A 21,690-nucleotide genomic window follows, 5' to 3' on the forward strand; every position below is an offset into this window, starting at 1 on the left:
TTTTGCTGGGATGCTGAGCAGCTGCCCTACTGCCTGAGGCTGGGAGGCAGCGTTTTAAGACTCACAGGTACCTGGTTTTAGGGTGTCACCATCCCACTTTGGGCACACAGAGCACCAGTTTGGGGTGTTACTGTGCTGTTTTGGACACGTAACACTGTTTTGGGGTGTAACCATGCCATTTTGGGCACACACGGCACTAGTTTGGGGTGTCACCACACTGTTTTGGGCACACACAGCACCATTTTGGGGTGTCACCATGCCATATTGGGCACATAGCACTGTTCTGGGGTGTTGCCACACCATTTTGGGCACACTATTCTGGGATGTCACCATGCCATTTTGGGCACACACAGCAGCATTTTGGGGTGTCATCGTGCCATTTGGGGCACACATAGCACTGTTCTGGGGTGTCATAACGCCGTTTTGGGCACACAGTACCGCTTTGGGGTGTCACCATGCCATTTTGGGCACACACAGCACCATTTTGGGGTGTCACAACACCATTTTGGGCACACACCACCATTTTGGGGTGTCACCATGCCATTTTGGGCACACAGAGCACGGCCCCACCCTTGTTCGTTTTCATTATATTTTATTATACATATTTATAATGGTTTTTATCGTGCTCCACTCCCTCGGCCAGCCGGGCAGGCCCTCGGCCGGGGGGGGGGGGGTGTGCGTGTGGGGGGGTGGGTTCCTTTCTTCCCCCCCCCCCTCTCCCCCGGCGCCCTCAGCTCTCGGGGCCGGCCGCGGCCTGCCGCTCCCGGCGGCGCTCGAGCAGGCGGTAGGCGCGGACGCTGCACAGGTACCCGGCGTACACCGTCAGCAGCATCATGGAGCCGGAGAACGCCTTGTAGCCGAAATCCGCCAGCTGCTTGCCGGACACCATGGCCGCTCCTGCAACGCAACGTGAGGGTCAGCGCCGCCGGGAGCGCGCCCGTTACCCGCTCCCCACGGCCCTACCTCCGCCTCCGCTGCAGAGGAGCCGTCAGGTGAATGCAGCTCCCAGCCCCAGTCCCAGCCCTCCTGCAGCTCCAGGCAGGGGCTGGCAAGAGTTGAGCCAGCCCAGGTGAGAGACTGCAGTGCCCTGAAGGGGGAGAGCTCCGAGCGTCTGCCTCCTGGCTGAGCCTCACATCCAAACGCTTGAACCGGGATGCCTGAAGGCCGTGAGGGCGAAGGGAAGCAGGAGTTGTGCCAGCCCTGCGGGACCACGCTGGACTTCCTTTATCCTCCTTCCAACCTCAACAGTTCCTTGTGAGAGGAAGCTGATGCTGGCTGCTTGCTGCAGGATAGCTCGGTCCTCGTTAAAGGTCGGAGGGGACCCGGCGAGGAAGCGTGTCTAATAAAAGACACAGAAACGATGCAATGCCAGCAGATTAAATTCCCCTCGCAAGAGGCTGAGCAGAGGGCGAACGGCCCTGGAAAGGTCACTCAGTGTGAGATGCATTTCAAAGAAAGGCAGGAACAGGGCAAGGCTGGGAAAAGCACTCGGGAAGAGATGAAGAAAGCAACACGGCGTGTTCCAAGAAGCCAGGACATCAGAGGAGGGGTGGCCCGGGGTACATGGGGCACAGCAGGGTCCTGGCCCAGCTCCTGCAGGCCCCAGGTAGAAGAGTTTGGACTCTACCCAGTTCCACCCTTGCAACCTCAACCCTCTTCACTCCTCCAGGCAACACTGCTGAGAGAAGGCAAGTGGGACACTGCGCTGTGCTGTGACTGAGCGAGGACCTGCAGAGGCGTTCTTGCTGTTTCTGGAACAGCACACAAGGGTGCAGAGCCAGGAGGGAACGAACAGTGCCCTTCTCTGCACTCTCAGCAAGTCCAGCAGGCACCAACCCAAAGGCAAGGATGCCACAGAGCAAAGAGCGTGTCTCCCATCTCCTCTCCACGTTTATTATTGCTTTAAACATTCCTAAGGTACAGGGCTAGGCAGGGAGCCAGCAGCTCGAGGACCTGGAACAGGGGTGGACAGCGAGCCCTGGGGCAGCTCCAGCCTGCCAGTCCCCACAGGGATCACTGAACCGGCCACGCTGGCCTGAGCAAACAGGAGCAGCTTCAGAGGGCCGGCAAGCACGTGGCACCTGGCTGGACACGGGGCAAGCGTCAAAGGCACAGCATGAGGCATGAGACCTCTGTCCTCGCCTGTGGTGTCGGAGGTCTCCTTGTGCCTCTTTGTGGGTCACGTATCCTTTGCTGCCCCTTGTGCCAGGGCACTTTCCAGCACCCTCGCAAGAGGGGCAGCAGGGAAAGGAAGCATGGAACCTGCTTTCTGAGCTCCTAGAAAGCCACATATAGAAGCAAAGACTGGGCTAAGGCACAGAGTGGAGCAAGGCAGAGAGAAGGCAAAAAGCTGCTGTGGCTCATCCATCTAAAAGCAACATGACCCAACTGCTCTGTCAGGTCCACAGCCAAGGGTTGCACTTGTTACAGCTGCTCACAAAGACTTTGGGGCAGTTGGTCCCTGCATTGCCAAAGCCAAGAGAACAAACAAGTGAGGGAGAAAGGCTGTCCAGGGATGGGCACGGAATCAGCATGGGCAAAGCTGTGACAACAGGGGAGGTTTGAGTGCAAGAGCCAAAAGCCTAAATAAACAAGTGCCCTCACGCACAAAGCATTGGCCAGGGCAGCTGGGGGTGGCTGGGGCAGCAGCACATGGCAACGTGGCAAAGGATGTTGGGCTCTGTGCTGGGCTGCTTAGAAAGAAGAGTGATTCTCAGCCCCTCACAGGTCCTGGGGAGCCTCATTCAGCCTAGTGGAGCCTGGTGGGGAACTGTGTCCTCTGCATGAGATAGTTAAGCCAAAAGCAAGAGTGGTGAGCAGGAGAGGGTTGGTGTCGTGCAGAGTGGCTCCATGGGGCTAATAGCAAAGCTTGTCCTCCAGGCAGTGCCTCCTTAAGGTGAGCTGGCAGAGTCCCTCTGAGAACTGAGTTCATCACAGCAGGAGAAAGTAGAAGGAGGAAGATGCTCAGCCCTGCTCAGGGCAGAGCCTAGACAGCAGCAGAAGCTAAATGAGCCCTTTGAAGAGAAAGGGAGATCAACAGGTACCTCTGTGCAGATGCCAGGCTCAGGCTGGCAGCGTCCAAGGCTGAGAAAGGGACCCTCTGCCCTTCCAGCACCCTGCAAAGGCTCCCAGGAGACCTGGACTCCTTACAAAGCTGTAGCTCTCTGCTCATCTTGGCAGGCTCAGGTCTTGCAGGCAGAGCCCCCTTACTTGTGCTCAGGGTGGTTCTGGAGGCACTTGATGACATCAGTAACGGGTTTGCCCTCGTAGCAGATCTGATACACAGCTGTGAAGAGGGGGAACCTGTGGGCAGATGAACAAAGTCACCCCTTGCCCTGTCACCACAGCTGGCAGGGTCAGAGCACCTCCTGCAGTGACGTGCAGGACCACTAGGCAGGAGCAGATAGGGCAGTGTCCTGCTGCCTCATCCAACAGGCCGTTCCTGGCCAGCTGGTTTGATGTGGGCAACGCAGAGGTTGACCTGAAGAGGAGGGACCCTGAGGGTGGGGTTCCCCTTCTGCCCCCCCCCCCCAAAAAGAGCAGGCAAGGGAGATGGCAGCACTCACTTCTCTACCGCATTCTTGCTTTTCAGGATGCGATGGAGCTCAGCAGACGTCTGGGGACCCTGCAGCTTCTGCCCATTCAACATCTCCTTCTCCAGCTGCTCAAGAGACTGGAACAACCCAACAAGTGAGGGAACCGGACCCTGCAACCCCATCTGCCACCCCACATCCCTTCCCTGGAGCCAGGCTCTGGCACTGGGCGAGTGAAGGCAGCATGTTCCATGGCGCTGCCTGGGTTTCCCTCAGCATGGGGATGCAGGTACCAGGGTTGCTCCTCTTACCTTCCCAGTCTTGGCAAAAGCCTCGGCCACCTTTCGGTTGCGGCCACCGTAGCAGGTAGTGATGAGATCAGCAACCCCACAGCTCTGCAGGAACGTGGAGGAGGTGACAGGGCCCTTGCAGAAGAGTTTGGCAAAGCCGATCATCTCCATCAGCCCCAGACGGATCACGGCAGCCTTCGTGTTGTCTCCATAGCCGAGCCCATCACAGAAACCCGCTCCTACAGCCACAACGTTCTGGAAAACAGCAGCATCGTGGAAGGGTCTGTTCCCAGTGGAACTCGGGGCTTTGCTGTGTCCATGAGCTGCCAGTGTGATCCCAAGCACAGGCTCCTGCCTGCTCCTGATGATCCAGTGATCATCATCGCTCCAAGCAGCTGAGCAGGACACATCCAAAGGGCCTTTGACCCAAAGGTCTCAGTGAGCCACAGTGCAGTACCCAGAGGGGTTCATTCTGCTGTCAGCCTCCTCCCCAGATCTGCCTGCAGGGCCATAGGGAATCCCAGGCTCTGCTAACCAAGACCTGCAAAGCCCAGTGAGCAGCTCACCCACCTTGAGAGCCCCACAGATCTCCACCGTGTCAGCTTCCTGCACCACTGTCACCCGGAAATTCGGTGTCTGCATCAGCTCCTTCAGTGTCTGCCCATGCTGCAGGTCCTTGCAGCCTGATGAGACAACAGGGGAAGGAGGAAGATGATGGGGGAAGGCCCTAAGGTAGGACTGTGCCGTTCTCCTGCCCAGTGGTGTGTTTCTGCAGCAAAAACCCTTGCAGCTAGTGCAGCGAGAGGAACCTATTGCCCAACTGATGGGCATTGCTAAACATTTGCAGGTCCAGATTGTGGGGCAGATAAGCAAGGTTCGGCCTTGGAATTCCCATAACACAGGGACAGTCCCTGCTGCTGTGTCAGGAAATTACATATCCAGTAAATGAAAGGCATCTTCAAAGGCTGCAAATGTGGGTTTGGAGACTGCTGTTCTCCCTGTTCCTGCAGTGCAAGAGCATCTCTGTGCTCGCAGTGGTAACACGCTCTGTTTGTACCTCTCCGGTCTCTGCCCCCTCCTGCACAGCACGTTTGCTTTTGTTTGAAATACAGACACTTTGAATCCTGGAACTTCTAACCCAGCAGCAAACTGGCCTGTTGGTTTTGGCTGCTGTGCCTCATTCACAAACAGTGTGGAGGATGTTAGCAACAGCCACCAGATGAGCTTTCAAGCAGCCCTGCCTGGCAACAACACGGGATCCAGGTGAGCGTCTCCCTTGAAGCGCAAGGAAACGAAGGTAGGGACTCCATTTCTAAAGGGCCTCTTGGTGTCCACCCCTTTGATTTGTGCCAGGCACGCTGCCTGATGCTGAGTCTGTGCTGGCAGGAACTTTTAGACACACAACTCTGGTTTTAATGAAGCGAGCAATCACATTGTAAACCCTGTGAATGAGCTCATCCGGCTCCTATGGAGCGGCGCTGCCTCTACTGGGCTCAGCTCATGCGAGGCAGCAGCGGTTTGAGCTGCACCACGCTCAGCCCTTTGACTCTTCCCACTCCTCGGGAGTGAAGGCTGCTGCTGAGGGGGGTTCTTGGCTCCTTACCGATGGTTGTTTCACAGAACTTCTCTTCTGCAACTTCATTTGCAATGTTGGCCCCCATGAGGACGCTCATCTCTATTCCCAGTTTCTCATGGATAATGTCAGAGATCAGCCTCAGCCCATCTGGTCCTTCATCCACCCCCTGGGAGACAACCAGGGACAGAGATGAGGACCTGCCCCCCAGCCCGTCATTCCCTGTGCTGCAATGCTCTTGTTCTCATCCCCACAGCCCTGCCAGTGCTCAGCTGCACCCCTCTCCTCACAGTGCTTGAGGTCCCCCACATGCCCTCACTCTTCTCCACCAACACCCCTCCAAATCCCCACCTCCTGCATCCCCCATAACCCCAGAGCCCAGTTTCTCCCCCAGAATCCTAGGATTCCTTTGCAGCTCCTCCAAGCCAGGCTGCTCTCAGTTAAACCCCTTTAGCCCAGCACCCCAATGACCTGCCTGGACTCCCCCTGCTCACACCTTGATGAGTGACATCCCAACAGCATCTTTCTTCACATGGCCCTTGAGCTGGTCACAGACTTTGCCAATAAACTGGTGGGGCACCACAAAGAGGAGGATGTCAGCCCCAGCACAGGCTTTCAGCAGGTCTGGCTCTGCTACCTGAAGAGAGTAGGGCTGTTGTAAGGGTCTTGTGCCTGTACTTGTATGGTGACTATGTCCTGGATCCAAGGGGAGCAGAGGCTTGAGAGTAACTAACGGGGGCTTCCCTGTAAGGGAAGGAAGGGCACAAGTCACTGCCCCGAGGTCCCCTTTTCCAGGGCTGGCAGAGCAGAGAGGCAGAAGCAGAGCTGGTCCCACAGGAGTGCCAAGGGGCCGAGTGTCCTGGCGTGGGGCAGGAGGCCCCATGGGCCCAGAGCACAGCCAGCAAATGGCCTCAAGCCCAGGCTGTAGGATACCGGAGCAGGGGCAAAGGTGGGCAGCGAGAGCAGCCAGGGCTGCAGCTCGTCCAAGCACAGATCAAGGTCACTGGGAGCGTGTCACCGAGCCTGTGCAGCCCGCGGCATCCCCTGCCTTCACAGCACAGTGCCCAGGGCTCCGGCGGGGCTGTTTATTACCTCTCACCACAGCCTGGCTGCCAGCACCGGCCCTGGCGCTCGGCGGGGAGGCCACCACGGTGCCACACTCACCACGTTGGGGGGCAGCTTGTGCCCTGGCAGGTACTTGACGTTCTCGTGCTCTGTGTTGATGATGTCCGTGAGCCGCCGGCCGCCCACCTCCTCCTGCAGCACCCACATGTTCACCTGGTTCTCGAAGGTGCTCAGCCGCGCCGCGTTGCTGCCGGCGATCTTGGCGATGGCCGAGCCCCTGCACGGGCAGAGCAGAGCCAGGGGGCAGTGGGCACGGGGACAGCTCGTACCGGGGGCCACCGTGCCCAGTGCCCGAGGGCAGGGGCTCACCAGTTGCCGGAGCCCACGATGCAGACTCTTTTGCCACCCATGGTGCCGGGAGCCGGGGGCACTGCGCAGCGCCGAGCCCCGCCGCTGCTATTTCAAGGCTAGCCGGAGCAGCGGGAGCGGGGACGGCCCCGTCCCGCCTCTGGCCCCGCCTCACCCCGGGGAACCGGGCACCAGAGCCCCGGGGCGGCCCCAGCGGTGCTCGGTATCGCGGGGCTGCACCGCAGGTGCGCATTGCTTCCCTGGAGCAAAGGGGAAACGGCTGTGCCAAATCTGTGCTGAACCGGGAGTCAGGACTGCCAAATCTCTCCCTTTTCCTGTAATAAAGCGTTTTATTCTCCCTCTCTTCCGAAGTGCCATTTCCCCCCCCGAGGAAGGACAAACCACCTGGCTGCAGACCCAGGCCACAGCTCCCTCCCTCATCTCACTGCCTGAAGCAGCAGCAGCAGCAACTGCCTGACCTCAGGCAAACTGCTTGCCCTTCTCTAGAGCATCTCTTGATGCTCCAAGGGCTTAGAGGTTTTCTGTACAGCGTTATCACAGTGCTACGTTTATGAACAAGGCAGGGTGAGCAGAGAATTCCCTTTTCCACAGTTTTAAACCCTTGTATGTAAGCTTTAATACAGGTTCCTCAAAATGCCACCTGATGCCCATGGGGCACGTAACAGGCTGCCACATTCTGCAAGGCAGCAGAGGGTGAAAATAGGGACGAGTGGATTTTATCAGCAGGTTGGTCGCTGCATTTCCAGTTTTGCTCAAGTGACTTTGCTTGTTTGCCACCAAAGCACTTTGCAAAGGCTCAACAGACTCTGCAAGCCAAGAGATCCCTACACCAACGGCGCTCTATAAAAGGCCAAAATATGAAGAACCTTTTCGCTCGTCTCTTAACCCAGTTGGCTTTGAGAAGTGGAGATAATCCTGTCCCTCTGCCCCTTCCCAGGCAAGCAAATGAAGCATCATCCCCCAAGCTGAGAGGAAGGGTGCTGGCAACACAGAAGGAGGAGGACAGCTTCCTTCACAGGAGGCTTTTATTAAAACTGGGTGACGTCTACAAGGATACAGTACAAAAAAAATTTGGTCCATGGAAAAAAAACCCATAATAGTCAGTTAAGAAAATCAGTTACTCTGCAACAGCTACATTTGCCTACGTGGGACTCAGCATCCTTCATGTGTGATTCCCCTGAGGAGTCAGTGGGCTGCTTCATCAGCACCAAGACCTTCACCCCAGTACCACAGAGGAGCCATTGCCTAAGGGGGCAGAGGAGAAGGGAAGTCGAGTCTATTACTCACAGACATGTATAACACAGACACAAGGAGCAGGGCCACCCAAATTCATAGCAACCTTCCCAACCACACCAAAGGTGGGTGTGGGGATGGGGATGGGGGGGGCATCAGTAATGTGGCTTTGCAGCTATTCCAAGAGAATCCAACCAACTTTCAAGTCCATTTGCATTACAGTCCCGAGCAGAAATACCAAGATCTAGGTCAAGAGAAGGCTTTCTCTTACACTTCACCACTAGTAATTCATTCCATGAAGAGGCATCTGGGCTGCTGCTCCCCAGAGTAGAGAAAAATCTACTTGTACATTCCTGAAACCATGCTGGGCCTTACGGCAGCCCCAAAACCTACTTGACTAAAACCCACAGGAGCTTCAGCATGGAAACACACCTGCTAACTCCTACACGCTTGGAGATACATCCATTCCCAAGGACTGTCCTGTTCCACCCTCAGACCCACACAAAGGAGCCTCTGGTCCCCACAGCAAGTGACACAGGGTAACTGTCCCAAAGGAATATGCCTACAACATTGTGTCCCCGCACAATTCCACCAGGCAGTTGCTGCATCCCCTCTCCCTGCTACAGGGCGAAGCAGCAGCCAGATGGTTTGAGGCAACAGCAAGTGGAGGTCTTTTGAAGCACAGAGAGGTCTCACCACTCCAGTGCTTCCACATCCCTGCAATAAACCAACATCTCCTCTGCCCTGTGATACCAGCCTAGGACAGTCTGTCAAAGAACACAAAGGGAACAGGGCAGGAAAAGGGGCAGGGGAAGAAGCGATTCTCTACAGAGTCCAGGGACTTCCTCAAGGAGGAGAGTGACCCATGAGGCAGCCCAGTGCAGCAGCACCCTCCACACGAGGGAGTGAGGGCAGGGAGGTATGTCAGCTCACAGCATCCTGCCCACTACATCTCCTGGTAGCTTCCTATAACACGAGGCAGGGAAGAGACTAGCCACAGAACTCCACTTTTACAGCAGCTCCAGGCTTCCCAGAGCCAGGTCCCGTGTGCCACAACTAGATGCTAGTTGGGGGAAGAAGAGGTTGTGGTTTCTGAACTTGAGAAAGGCTCCAAGTCAGCAGCTGCAACTGGCTATGGGGACACACTACAGGCAGTGCAGAGTCAAGGGGAGGCTCTCGGAAGCCTTGGGACTGGGCAAGGCAACAGTCAGGAAGAAAACCAGGTAGAAATGTGTGTTCACTGGAGCCCATCTGCTTGCCACGGCCCAGCAGATTGCAGGTATCCTGGAGCTGCCCCAACAGGGACAATGCCAGGATGAATAATGAGGCGGCCTCGCTGCCGGAGTGGGATTATGTGAGCTTTAACAGCGTACTCTGCAGCTCTGGCTCCACAAAGAGCTGTGATGCCTTCTGGTGGGGAGGAGCAGAGCATCTATGTGTTCCGGATTCCCAGGGCCTGCTCCAGTTCCTGCCGTCTCTGCTGCACCTGCAAGAGAAGCCAGAGGGGAGCATTAACATACACGGATGGTGCAGCACCACAGCATCCCAGGAACACAGGGCCCAGCTGGAAACTGGGCGAGCTCAAACTGGGAGCAAGAGGCATCAGCAGTGTCTACAAGTGGAGCTTAACACTGCCACTCTCCACGAGGAGCATCTGTCCCCATGTCGTGACAGGTACTCAGGACCACTGAGTACAGAGGAGGACCCCTGCTTGGAGACACTCACCTTGGAGTAAAAGTATCTGCACACAGCTTCCTGAGCCCATGGCTGGAAGTAGAACTCAGCTCTACGCTCCTCTTCTGGATTCCCAACAACATCAGTCATTGTCTGGAGAGCACAAAGGACGAAACAGTTCAGGGAGTGCAAAAGCTCTGGCTGAGCAAACCCACAGCCCTCCCCTTTCCTCAAAGGCATTTCAGTAGAGTCAGGTCAGGTTCTTCCACTTGACTCCAATTCTAATCTTGCTTTCTGAGCAGGAAATTGCCTCTCTCTCTCAGTGGGAGCTGGTTATAATGAGGGAAGAGTGTGACTGGATCCACCTTCCACACAAGTCAAAGCTTTTACCTTTAAATCCCGGCACTGGGACTGGAGCCAGTCGTTGATGAAGCCCTGAGGATCTCGAGCAAAGCTCAGCATGAACTCCCGCTGGGTCTTCAGCTGGTTAATTGTCTCTATTGTTTCATGAATCTGAAGGAGATAAACACAGAACTAAACTGCTGAATAGGGGAAAAAGTCACACTGAAACATCAAGAGATGGCACCACATGAAGGCGAATCCTTCTACTCCCTGGCTGTCTTACACCTCTCCAACAGGGTTTTTCAGCTCCCTGAACTCCTGTCCTGTTCAGGGCTCACCTGCTCCAGACACATTCCCACTCAGCAAGGAGAGGGGCAGACCTGAAGGAGCTCTCTCCTACCTTGTTATCCAGAGCAGCAATTTCCTGTTGACTGGCTGTGGATAGCAGGAAGGAATTCATCTGAGTTTTCAAGGTATCATCCACCTCCACATCGATGTCATAGCAAGCTGTTTTCTTCTGGTCGTTTGGGTCAACACTAGGGGCAGCCACAAGAAAGAAGCTAAAATAAGTGAGCAGCTCAAGACAGCACCAAACCGTAGCTCCTGTAGGATGATGCAGCAGATGGATTGCAGGCAGGGAGAAGCCACGTTAGTCTTAGAGCTGAAGCTAACACCAAGCAGCAAAGCTCCACTGATGCCTTTGCAGCACAAGGACCAAGGGATTGCTCCAAGCAGATTTCTATCTACAGAAGTGGAACGCAAAGGACAGCATGAACGTGGGAGTGCCTGGTGGAACAGAGGGACGTGGTAAACGAAAGAGGCGGCTGTTCTCGTACAAAGAAACAATGACAGGCAACAAGAGAACTGCTGCTGAAAACCAGAACATAGCACATTGCCTTCCTGTGCCAGCCCCATCCATCCCCTCCACTCCTCCTTCTAGAAATATAAAGAAAGAAATGAAGACAGGCTGAGAAAGTTGGGACTGTTCAGCCTGGAGAAGAGGAGCTGCGGGGAGACCTCAGAGCAGCCTTCAAGTATCTGAAGAGGGCTATAAGGATGCTGCAGAAGGACCTTCATCAGGGAGTGGAGCAATAGGACAAGGGGTGATGGGTTCAAACAAACAGGGGAAGTTCAGGTTGGAGATAAGGCAGAAGCTCTTCCCTGGGAAGGTGCTGAGGGGCTGGCACAGGGTGCCCAGAGAAGCTGTGGCTGCCCCATCCCTGGCAGTGTTTAAAGCCAGGTTGGACACAGGGGCTTGCTGCTCTAGGGGAAGGTGTCCCTGCCCATGGCAGGTTGTTGGAACTGGATGACCTTAAGGTCCTTTCCAACCCAAACCATTCTGTGATTCTAGGAATATGAACAGAACTATGAGATCAAGAAGAGCAGTGCTCTCACCTGATCACATGATTGATGATGATCGGCTCTGGGGGCATAAGCAATGCGTGAAGCCTTTGTGGGATTTCAGAGAACTTCATCCGCTGGGATTCAAATATCTGTGACAGAAACACAGGGCTAAGGGAAGGGGATGTGGGCTCTGTGCCAGTCATCACTGGCTGCTGACAAAGCAAAGCTGAGACAGTCGCTTGTTCCAGCCCCAGGTACCTGCTGGAGGTATTTGTCACAGATGACGTATTCCCTCTCGTGGGGGTCCTGGAGCTTGTGGGTCTTGATGTACTGCCACAATGCCTGGATGATCACTGGCCGGGTCTGGGTGTGAATCCCCAAGAGACGAGCCAGGCGAGGATCCAGTTTGAACTGGGGAGGCTGAAGCACAAAGCAGAGCAAAGTGAGATGAACCCAGGCAGAGCTGGCTGTGCCCAGCACTGTTACTCCCAGCACCTTACCTGGTAATCCAGCATCAGGAGGACGGTACAGCGCACATTTACATCGCCCGGCCTCTTCACCTGGAAGCCATCTGTCTCCTGAGTTGTAGCAGTCCTGTGCCACTGCAACAGGAAGGGGCATTTAAAAGCATGCCCACACTTGGTTCCCTCTGCTCTGCTGCTTGACACCCGATGAGCTCGCCAGTACATCCCACCCACCTGAAAGTCACCATCCCCACTTACAGCTTGAAACAGGAGTTAACACATTTGTTCAGACCCCAGCAAGTCAGAGGAAAAGCTAAGATGAGAATTCAAGAGCTCCTGGCTCCCAGCCACTTGTTCAAGCCTGAAGTGTCCCCACCTCTTGAGTTACAAGAGATATACAAACCCTGTCTGCTGAAACACCAACCCATTTTTAGAGGTAACACAGCGAAAAGAAGCTCACCTCTACTAGGTGATTGTCAGGGCCATACAGGTCTTTATCAAGTTCAATGACCAGAGATTTAAAGAAGGATGAGAACTTTCTTTTCTGCTTGGTGGCATCATATTTGGACAAAGCAGACTGCAAGCAACACAGGAAGGAAAAGCATTAGGACAGCAAGTCTCAGCACTCAAGCACAGCCACCGTGCATAACAGCATTCCTTTAAGTTCTGAACACCTAAATTCACCAACGTGTGCTTGAAAATCAAGTTCCAAGTCAGAAAGTGAAAGACTGGAGTTAAAAGATGAGCTTGCAGGAATTAAATCACTCAGCAATGACATACAATGCCCCCATTCTCAGAGCCAGGGTACACCAGTGCCACTGATCTGCTCTCACCAGTAATTCTTAGAGCTATAAGAACTTTGTATAACTCATGTCCTTGGACCCTTCGGTCTCCAAGTTGGGCTCTCGGTCTCGTCACCATCAGACTCCTTGGAAAACAGAGATGAAGGAGGATATCAAGCCCCTAGCTCTGCTCTCAGACACTAAGACACTGCTTTCATTGCCAATTCCAGAACCACACAGTTGGGTATTTCACACTTACATCCTCCAGCAGCCGCCCTTCCACCCGGAGCTCCCAGGAGGCGACTGTTCCTTCACCATCCTCTGCGTCTGACTTGGCTGGATTGAAGGTATTGGAGATAAAAATACGCAGCTTTCGTTTTTGCTAAAGGGAAGAACATTGGCACAGTGTTCATTCTGAAACAGAGGGTTATCTTGCTTATGTTCTGCTAAAACGAAGCTCGATGGGTTTAACTGCCTCATATTCCCCATCTCCTGGGGCAGACAACAATGGAAGAGGCATTTCTGGTTCCATTGCTATATCTGGAGCATTAAGGCTCCTAATACCCCATGCTTACAGGGAGATAACAGCTTCAGTGCCCTCCTGCTGTTGTAAGTGAAGCAAGAGCCTCCAAACCTTCCTTCTGGTAACCACAAACACTGCCCTCCCCTACCTTAATGGGTCTCTTCAAAGCCTCCTGGATATCCAAGCGCTTCCTCATGATGGTCTGGTCCAACTTCCTTTCAAAGGCCAGAAGGTCCATGTAGGCCTGAGACTCGGGGACAAGCTCACGAATCTACAGCCAACCAAGCACACAAATCACTGTCGGTGTCCCCGTCCCTCTCCAGCCAACCCCACCCCACCCCAGGCTGCAGCCACACGTGCCACTCACCCTCTGAGGTAGAATTTTATCAGCCATCTTCTTCTTTTTAGCGCTGTTGAGGAAGAAGACGCAGAGGCATTAAATGAGCAACCGCTTTGTGCGGGTTAACTGCAGCGTTCACAAAGAGAGCCACACGACGGCTCCTTCTCTGGTTGCTGCTGGGGGCATTAGCAGTGCTCTCGTCTGTGCCAGGCTCAGGATTTCATTTCCAGGGACACTCTGGATTACCCATCGAGCTTTTGATTCCCCTGGTGCAGTGTGGCTGATTCCCTGACACTTCACATCCCACATGAGAGCTGAGCATGGGCAGAATGATCTCAGTCCATTGCAGATGGACCTTTCGAGGAGATGCATTTGAAATCAAGGCCCGAATCACCAAGGCCCCACGTTGTACCGCTAGGAACAACACCTAAACCTGCTCCTGCCTCGCAGCTGCACGTTATTCCTTCGTGCTGGAAGCTCCCCACTCCCACAGGAGCTCACAAGGGAACTGATGGCCTTGGAGTCCTCAACAAGACCCAGCCATGAAAGCCCGAGCACAGCACGAAGGTCAAACACCCAGCCACAACCCAACAGAGCAGCTTTGTGCTGCTCACCCCATGCTGGTGACTGATGCTTCCTGCTGCCCATGCCCTGATCAGTCCCTGCTTTGCGATTCTGGGGGTGCCCATCTGCACCCCAAACCCAGCCTGTCCCAGTGGGGGCTTTGGGGAGAGAGGCAACACGTCTGTAACCCTGCTTAGGGATGCACCGGGATACCCACGCTGCCTGGGGATGCCCCTGATGCCCAGGGATGTGCCAGGATGCCCAGGGATGTGCCAGGATGCCCACACTGCCTGGGTGATGCCCCTGCTGCCCAGGAATGCTCCGGGATGTCCCTGCTGCCCAGGGATATGCCAGGATGTGTGGGGATGCCCCTGCTGCCCAGGGATGCACCGGAATGCCCAAGGATGTGCCAGGCAGGATACCCGCGCTGCCCAGGGATGCCCCCATTGGCCGGAGATGCCCCTGATGCCCAGGGATACGCCAGGACGCCCGGGGATGAGCCGGGATGCCCAGGGATGCACCGGAATGCCTGGGGATGCACCAGGATACCCACGCTGCCCCCGATGACCGGGGATGCCCCCATTGCCCGGGGATGCGCCGGGATGCCTGGGGATGCCCCTGATGCCCGGGGATGCCCCTGCTGCCCAGAGATGCACCGGAATGCCCAGGGATGTGCCAGGCAGGATACCCGCGCTGCCCAGGGATGCCCCCGTTATCCGGGGATGCCCCTGATGCCCAGGGATATGCCAGGACGGCTGGGGATGAGCCGGGACGTCCAGGAATGCCGGGGGATGCTCCAGGATACCCACGCTGCCCCCGATGACCGCGGGCATGATGACCGGGGATGCCCCCATTGCCCGGGGATGCCCCTGCTGCCCAGAGATGCACCAGAATGCCCAGGTATGTGCCAGGCAGGATACCCGCACTGCCCAGAGATGCCCACGTTATCCGGGGATGCCCCCATTGCCCGGAGATGCCCCTGATGCCCAGGGATATGCCAGGGCGCCCGAGGATGAGCCGGGATGCCCAGGGATGCACCAGAATGCCCAGGGATGCACCAGGATACCCACGCTACCCCCGATGCCCGGGGATGCCCCATTGCCCGGGGATGCGCCGGGATGCCCGGGGATGCCCCCGATGCCCGGGGATGCCCCCGTTGCCCGGGGATGCGCCGGGATGCCCGGGGGTTGCCGGCCCTTACTTGTGGTTGCGGTTGGGCACTGCCTGCGGCTGCACCTGCTGGAGCTGCTGCGGCGCGGGCCTCTTGCGGGCCTGGTCCAGGCTGGCCTGCGCCATCCCGGGCCGCACCGCCGGGCTCCCACCGTACCCAGGCGGCCCCATGGAGGGGCCCTGCGGCGCCAGCCGGCTGCCCGGTAACATCCCGGGGCGCTGCGGAGAGAAGAGAACCGCTCCAGTGCCCACCGGGACCCACCGGCCCCGGCCCCGGCCCCGCCGCCTCCGCTCCCTCCCGCCCCGCCCCGCTCGGCCCCGCCGGCCCCTCCCCCGCCTCACCGGGTAGGCGGCTCCCGGCAGCGGCGAACGGTACAGGCCCTGTCCCGGAGCCGGGCCCATGCGCACCGGCCCGCCCGGTGTGCCCGGTCCCAGCGCGCCGGCCCCGGCAGCGGCCCCACCGCCGCCGCCGCTGGGAGTCACCGACTGGAAGCCCGCCCGCGCCGCCATCTTCTCCAGCACAAAGGGGAGCGGGCCGGAACCGGACGTTGGCCATAGAGAGCGCGGGTGGGTGCCGCGCTAGAGCGGCGCAGCCCGCAGCTGGCGCCCTCTGCTGGCTGGAGGCCGCGCTGGAGGCGGGGGTGTAAGGTCAATGGTGGGGTGCGGGGTCCGTGATGGTTGTTCTTGGGGTGCAGGGTGCTGGAGGTGGGGGTACAGGGTCCGTGATGGTTGTTCTTGGGGTGTAGGGTCCGTGATGGTTGTTCTTGGGGTACAGGGTCCGTGATAGTTGTTCTTGGGGTGCAGGGTGCTGGAGGTGGGGGTGCAGGGTCCGTGATGGTTGTTCTTGGGGTACAGGGTCCGTGATGGTTGTTCTTGGGGTGCGGGGTCCGTGATGGTTGTTCTTGGGGTGCAGGGTCCGTGATGGTTGTTCTTGGGGTACAGGGTCCGTGATGGTTGTTCTTGGGGTGCGGGGTCCGTGATGGTTGTTCTTGGGGTGCGGGGTCCGTGATGGTTGTTCTTGGGGTGTAGGGTCCGTGATGGTTGTTCTTGAGGCACAGGGTCTGTGATGGTTGTTCTTGGGGTGTAGGGTCCGTGATGGTTGTTCTTGGGGTACAGGGTCCGTGATGGTTGTTCTTGGGGTGCAGGGTCCGTGATGGTTGTTCTTGGGGTACAGGGTCCGTGATGGTTGTTCTTGGGGTGCAGGGTCCGTGATGGTTGTTCTTGGGGTACAGGGTCCGTGATGGTTGTTCTTGGGGTGCGGGGTCCGTGATGGTTGTTCTTGGGGTGCGGGGTCTGTGATGGTTGTTCTTGGGGTACGGGGTCTGTGATGGTTGTTCTTGGGGTGCAGGGTCCGTGATGGTTGTTCTTGGGGTGTAGGGTCCGTGATGGTTGTTCTTGAGGTACAGGGTCTGTGATGGTTGTTCTTGGGGTGCAGAGTCCTGGGAGCAATGCTTATAGGGAGCCTGAGAGGGATACAAAGGCCATAGGGTGGGAGATGCAGCAGCTGTGTCAGCGGCTCCCATCTCCATGCAAAGCAGAAGGTGGATTCAGCTCCTTGAATCCTGAGGCTGGCAGCCATCGAGCTGCCTTCACGTGTGCTCAGGGACTCATCCGCCTCCCTCAGCTGACACCGCACTCATTTTGATCTCTCCTGTCCCAATTTAGCCTGGCTGATTTCCACTGCAGCCATAGGCGTTACTGCATGGGAGCTGAGGAGGGTTGGGGTGTCAGTCCCACACTTGCCAGGCCATAACTGCAGCACTCGGTGCTATAAATACGTGCCTATGGCAGGAGATGCTGGTCCTGAAGCCTCCCCTGCTCTGGGATGCGCTCACCATGTCCTGCAACATCTTAAGAAGTAACCTTAGGGAGGCATAAAAGGACTGAATGGAGTCAGGTTTAGGCTGAGCACCCAGCAAAGGTTTCCTGTCTCCCTTCCCTTGACAGCGACTTGGTTTGCGTGCTGTTAGAATGAAAGGCCACTTTCTGCAAGTATTAACATTAAGTTCCCTATTCCCCGGAGCACTTACCCTTGTGTGTGCTCAGAGAGAGCAAAGGGACACAAACCCTGCCCGCAGGAACCTGGGAATGAAAGCCAAACGAGTGCTCACCCCACAAGTGTTAAGCAGTTCACGATGCTCATGGGTCGTTTCCGACCTTGTCCTGCACAGGGCATAGGCATTGTTGAGTGAGCAAAGTGTTGGCCCCTTTCCTGCCAGATGCGGTATTCCCTATCCTTAGTGGAGAAGATGAAGCGTTGAGCACAGCCATTAACTGTTGTCTCAGCATCCGTGTGTCTGCAGTTAATTTAATGCCACCTCCGACAGGCTTGGCGCCCGGCAGCCTGATGAAATATTCATGGCGAGGAGAAGCACTGGAACTTATCTGCTCTGTGTTGTTCAAGCTGCAACTTCGAGGCTTCAAACCCGGCGGGAGCCTTTCGGGCAGGCTGGGAAGCTGCTGGGCTCTGCTGCGAGGAGCACACAGGGGGAGAGGGAGAGGAAGCAAGAGCTCACCTGAGAAGTGAGCTGGGACTCAGCTGCTGAGCTGGGCACCAGGGTCTTGGGAGAGCCCCCAGTGCATGAGCCGAGCTGGGGAGGCCCCCAGCCCTCAGCCCCTTCTGACCTGTCCTCTTTATGCCCTGCCACCCGCTGTGATGCGCGAGAAACACACGGAGGAAATAAGCCCGGCTGCCTTAGCTCAGTGCCTGTCCTTTCTCCTGCCCTGAGGCTTCGCTTGGTTCGCTCCCTTCCTCGTGCTCCTTCGTTTCCCTGCGCCCGCTGGCACAAGGCAGCTCCTCTGAAACCTCCTTCCACAAGCAGTAAAGCTCTGGCTCCAGGCAGCCGAGCGGCATCCAGGGCTCTGTAATTATATCTCAGTGCCTGTTTCTGCTGGCAGCTTTAGCAGCGAGCGAGTGGGAACCAGGAATTATTGCCAGGGAGGAGAAGAGGTGATGCTATCTGTGCCACGGCTCTGTGCATGTTGCATGATTAATCCTTGCTCTGGAGGGTTTCAGCAGCCACACAATCCACCAGATAAACACAGCAGCGGGCAAAAAGGTGCTTCACGGGGTTTAGTGTGGAGAAGAGAAGGCTCAGGGGGGGACCTTATCGCTCCCTACAACTGCCTGACAGGAGGATGGAGCCAGGAGGGGCTGGGTTCTGCTCCCAAGGAACAAGGGATGGGACAAGAGGAACCGGCCTCAAGCTGCACCAGGGCAGGGTTAGATGGAGCTGAGGAACAATTCCTGCCCCAAAGGGTGCTCAGGCATTGGAAGAGGCTGTGAAGGAGTCCTGGAGCCACCGTCCCTGCAAGTGCTCACACACTGTGTAGCCCTCAGAGCCATGGGTCAGTGGTGGCCTTGGCAATGCTGGGAACGGTTGGATTTGATGAGCTTAAATCTCTTTTCCAACCCGGTTGGTTTTGTGGTTCTGTGATCTCAGGCCTGGGGGTGCCCCAGCCCCTCCTTGGACCATCAGAGCTGCTTCCTGCTAAATGTAATTAACTCCTTGTCTTGTGCCCAGCGTGAGCCTCGCACCACGGAGTGACAGACACCCTGCAGAGTGCCAGCCCTGCGCAGCCAACATGTGATGCTCCCACTGGATCCTGGAATCATGGAAAGGTTTCAGTTGGAAGGGACCTTAAAGCTCCTCCAGTTCCAACCCCCTGCCATGGGCAGGGACCCCTTCCACTAGAGCAGCTTGCTCCAAGGCCCTGTGTCCAACCTGGCCTTGAACACTGCCAGGGATGGGGCAGCCACAGCTTCTCTGGGCACCCTGTGCCAGCACCTCAGCACCCTAACCCACACAGGGCTGTGCCTGTGCAACGCGAGGCGGTGACAGACGGATGGGGTGACCTCTCCCAGCACAGCCCAGCAAGTTAATGGGGAGCTGAGGAAGAGATTACAGCTTGCAGAGGCAGGGTCGCTGCAACAGGAGCTGCTGTGAGCACCGCTGCGCAGGGAGCGGGCACGGTCAGCTGCTCTGCCTGCTCACAGTGCCTGCCTGCAATTACTTGAGGTTCATTAACTCCCTTCTGGCCTTCGCTGTATCATCTCGGTCCTATTCAAAGCCCAACTCTGTGGCCTTTGCAGCACCAGCTCTGGCAGAGAAGGACCAGACCAGGAGTGAAACTGTTCTAGTTTAAATGCAAACCACCCTGCTGCCATTTCCAGGAGCAGCGGGGCCGTAGCCGGAGCCAAGTGACCAGGGGGACTCTGGCATTTCAGTATTCCCTGCCCGCTGCCCACTCGTTATTACTCAGTCTCCATGGGGTCCCGAGGGCTTTTTTGGATGCCCAGTGCTGGAGCTGGCACGTTGCTTTGTAGCTGGGAATTCTTAGGATGTAAAGCGCGTTTCCCTATAGCTTGTGCTGTGATGGCCATGAACTCGGTTTGGTTAAAACCAGGTGATATTGCAGCCAGTGACTCATGTCTGCTGGATCTCAGGTGCCTGTTCCGAAGCACAGGAGTGTCAAAGCTGGCAGACTTGAGCTGCTCTGTGTGTGTGTGTGTGTGTGTGTGTGTGTGTGTGTGTGTGTTCATTCTTCTCCTGTGGCTGGGGGGAAAGCCAGTTCCCACCTTCCAGTCCTCAGTGTCCCTTGGGATGTGTTCGCACGGTGCCGTGGGACCGGGCAGCGATGCTGGAGCTCGCTGAGGTTCCCAGGGCTGTCACCATGTTAGCACAGCCCTTGGCAAAGGGAAGCTTTAGTGGGATGCTGTTCAGCATCAGCTCTGATGTTGACTGTGTTCAGGTGTGCGTTTAAGGACAGGACTGGAAGGCTGGACCAAAGCTTTATCCTCCCCCCTCCTTCTGGTGATGGTGCCGGGATTCCAGTGCTTCAAGAGCACCCTGGGATGATGCCATCCCCACCTGCCTCCTTAGGGAGCATTTCCAGCAGCTCAGCAAGAGAGAAAGGCTCAGTGTTCATGAGTTATATCATTCTTTATATCATCGTTAAGAGTAGCAGGTATTGATGTACAATGCATCTGTCATCTTATTGTGCTTCCTATGAAAATGTGTGTACATAGTACAGATACCAGAGAGAATTCAACACTTTATACACTTGAAGGCATTCAGAGATCAGTAACAGAAAAGAAAATGGCACAAGAACAAGGCCTAAATGCTACTAGATGGATATCTACACTGATATGATGCATATATAGAGAGATATATATATATGTACACATATATATATAGTCATATATATTCTATATAAGAAATATAAAATGCAGATGATAGAATAGAAACAAACAAAAAACCTGTATGCTTCAACAAGTGAGCGTCAAGGTCAGATCCCAGCCCCATCTTTAAAAGCTTGAATGGGAAAGAGAAAGGAAGGAAGGAAATAAATAAACGAAATGCAATGAAACATTAGGAAAAATCCATAAGAAAATTTATGGATGTGGCCAACCCGTCATCTTTGGGCGATCGCTGGATACAAAGGACTGACCCCCAGTTCCTAATTTTGGTCAGGAAGCAAATAATACTTAATAATAATAATAATAATAATAATAATATGACTAATGACAACAATAATAAACCCAAAGCTGCAGTTTGGAAATAAGACTGACTAAAAAGACTTATTGCAAAAGCTCTTAAAGATAAGTAGCACTTCAGCCCTGGCAGGGCTCTTGCTTGGTGTGTGGGGCCTGGGGGCTGGCAGGGGCTGGGGGAGGCCAATTTCCACTGGCCCAAGAGGGAGATGGCGATGCACTGATGGGCCTGGGGAGCAGAGACTCGGCCAGAGCCGGAGCCCAGCTGCTGGGGCAGGTCCCTGCGTGCCAGGGCAAGGGCAGTGGCAGGAGGAGCAGCGGCGGCCCCAGGGCAGCGAGCTCAGGGATGCCCCGATGATGCCCAGGGCTGGCGGTGCCCGGGGGCAGCTGCTGCTGGTGGTGGGGGGGGGGGTTCAATGGGGTGGGAGCCTGCGGTCCCGTGGCCCAGAGCACCCTGTGCCATGGGGTGTCCCTCAACCTGTGAACCCCTTTGGTGGCAGGGCTCCAACGCATGGCTAAAGCGGTGCCAAAGGAGCATCCTTGTGGTACCTCTGGCTGAGCCAGGCCAGTGGCTGCAGTGGAAATGGGGTTCAGGGGTTTTCCTTCTGCCTTTCTGCCCCGAGGATGGCTGTTTTGGGGGCCGCACGGGGTAGCCCCAGGTTCCCTGGGGAGAGGAGGGACTGTGGGGCAGGACTGGTGCTGGCCAGGCTGTATGGAACCGAGGGGAGACAGGCAGGGAGACCACACCATCACGAGTGCCTGGGCAGCGGGGTCTTCAGTGGCAAAGTGGCACCCCATGGCCATGTCCCCTGTGGTGCTTGTGGCCAGCCAGCCAGCTGGGTGGCTGAGCACCGCCGTCCCTGGGGCAGGATGCCGAGGAAGACCTTTTTGGAGAGGTGGAGGTGCCCCATCTTCATGTGCAGGGAGTGC

At 56.2% G+C, this 21,690-nt stretch overlaps 3 protein-coding genes across 3 annotated transcripts; all 3 read right to left on the bottom strand.

Annotated features, from left to right (window-relative positions):
• Window positions 1-724: 724 nt before the first annotated feature.
• LOC130601707 (cytochrome c oxidase assembly protein COX14) lies at window positions 725-928 on the bottom strand. Its single transcript, XM_057413971.1, has one exon. It carries the CDS (start codon window positions 887-889, stop codon window positions 731-733), a length of 159 nt encoding a protein of 52 aa, XP_057269954.1. The 5' UTR covers window positions 890-928; the 3' UTR covers window positions 725-730.
• Window positions 929-1,865: 937 nt separating this feature from the next.
• Window positions 1,866-6,893, bottom strand: GPD1 (glycerol-3-phosphate dehydrogenase 1). The gene is made up of 8 exons (XM_057413970.1): window positions 6,831-6,893; window positions 6,561-6,738; window positions 5,893-6,033; window positions 5,427-5,565; window positions 4,394-4,506; window positions 3,845-4,078; window positions 3,567-3,673; window positions 1,866-3,303 (listed from the first exon to the last, which is right to left on the bottom strand). The coding sequence occupies exons 1-8, from the start codon at window positions 6,869-6,871 to the stop codon at window positions 3,207-3,209; spliced, it is 1,050 nt and encodes a 349-aa protein (XP_057269953.1). The 5' UTR covers window positions 6,872-6,893; the 3' UTR covers window positions 1,866-3,206.
• A 944-nt stretch (window positions 6,894-7,837) lies between these two features.
• SMARCD1 (SWI/SNF related, matrix associated, actin dependent regulator of chromatin, subfamily d, member 1) lies at window positions 7,838-15,789 on the bottom strand. Its single transcript, XM_057413961.1, has 13 exons — window positions 15,609-15,789; window positions 15,298-15,485; window positions 13,560-13,602; window positions 13,341-13,463; window positions 12,929-13,051; window positions 12,348-12,464; window positions 11,924-12,025; window positions 11,682-11,843; window positions 11,475-11,572; window positions 10,480-10,615; window positions 10,128-10,250; window positions 9,789-9,890; window positions 7,838-9,549 (listed from the first exon to the last, which is right to left on the bottom strand). The coding sequence occupies exons 1-13, from the start codon at window positions 15,774-15,776 to the stop codon at window positions 9,496-9,498; spliced, it is 1,539 nt and encodes a 512-aa protein (XP_057269944.1). The 5' UTR covers window positions 15,777-15,789; the 3' UTR covers window positions 7,838-9,495.
• Between the last annotated feature and the right edge of the window lie 5,901 nt (window positions 15,790-21,690).

This window comes from Pezoporus wallicus, unplaced genomic scaffold (genome assembly GCF_028554395.1).
Source record: "Pezoporus wallicus isolate ANWC-B61680 ecotype Strahan unplaced genomic scaffold, APGP_CSIRO_Pwel_v1 contig_1, whole genome shotgun sequence".
Taxonomy (NCBI): domain Eukaryota; kingdom Metazoa; phylum Chordata; class Aves; order Psittaciformes; family Psittacidae; genus Pezoporus; species Pezoporus wallicus.

What these genes read in the sequence shown, in the direction of transcription:
- LOC130601707 (XM_057413971.1), bottom strand. Translation starts at nt 889, where the DNA reads ATGGTGTCCGGCAAGCAGCTGGCGGATTTCGGCTACAAGGCGTTCTCC.
- GPD1 (XM_057413970.1), bottom strand. Translation starts at nt 6,871, where the DNA reads ATGGGTGGCAAAAGAGTCTGCATCGTGGGCTCCGGCAACTG. An exon ending in AGATCTGTGGGGCTCTCAAG is followed by an intron (nt 4,079 to 4,393) that starts GTGGGTGAGCTG and finishes GCTGTTTTCCAG; the next exon opens with AACGTTGTGGCTGTAGGAGC. An exon ending in CTTTTGCCAAGACTGGGAAG is followed by an intron (nt 3,674 to 3,844) that starts GTAAGAGGAGCA and finishes GGGTTGTTCCAG; the next exon opens with TCTCTTGAGCAGCTGGAGAA.
- SMARCD1 (XM_057413961.1), bottom strand. Translation starts at nt 15,776, where the DNA reads ATGGCGGCGCGGGCGGGCTTCCAGTCGGTGACTCCCAGCGGCGGCGGC. An exon ending in CTGACAATCACCTAGTAGAG is followed by an intron (nt 12,026 to 12,347) that starts GTGAGCTTCTTT and finishes TTCCTGTTGCAG; the next exon opens with TGGCACAGGACTGCTACAAC. An exon ending in GCAGATACTTTTACTCCAAG is followed by an intron (nt 9,550 to 9,788) that starts GTGAGTGTCTCC and finishes CTTCTCTTGCAG; the next exon opens with GTGCAGCAGAGACGGCAGGA.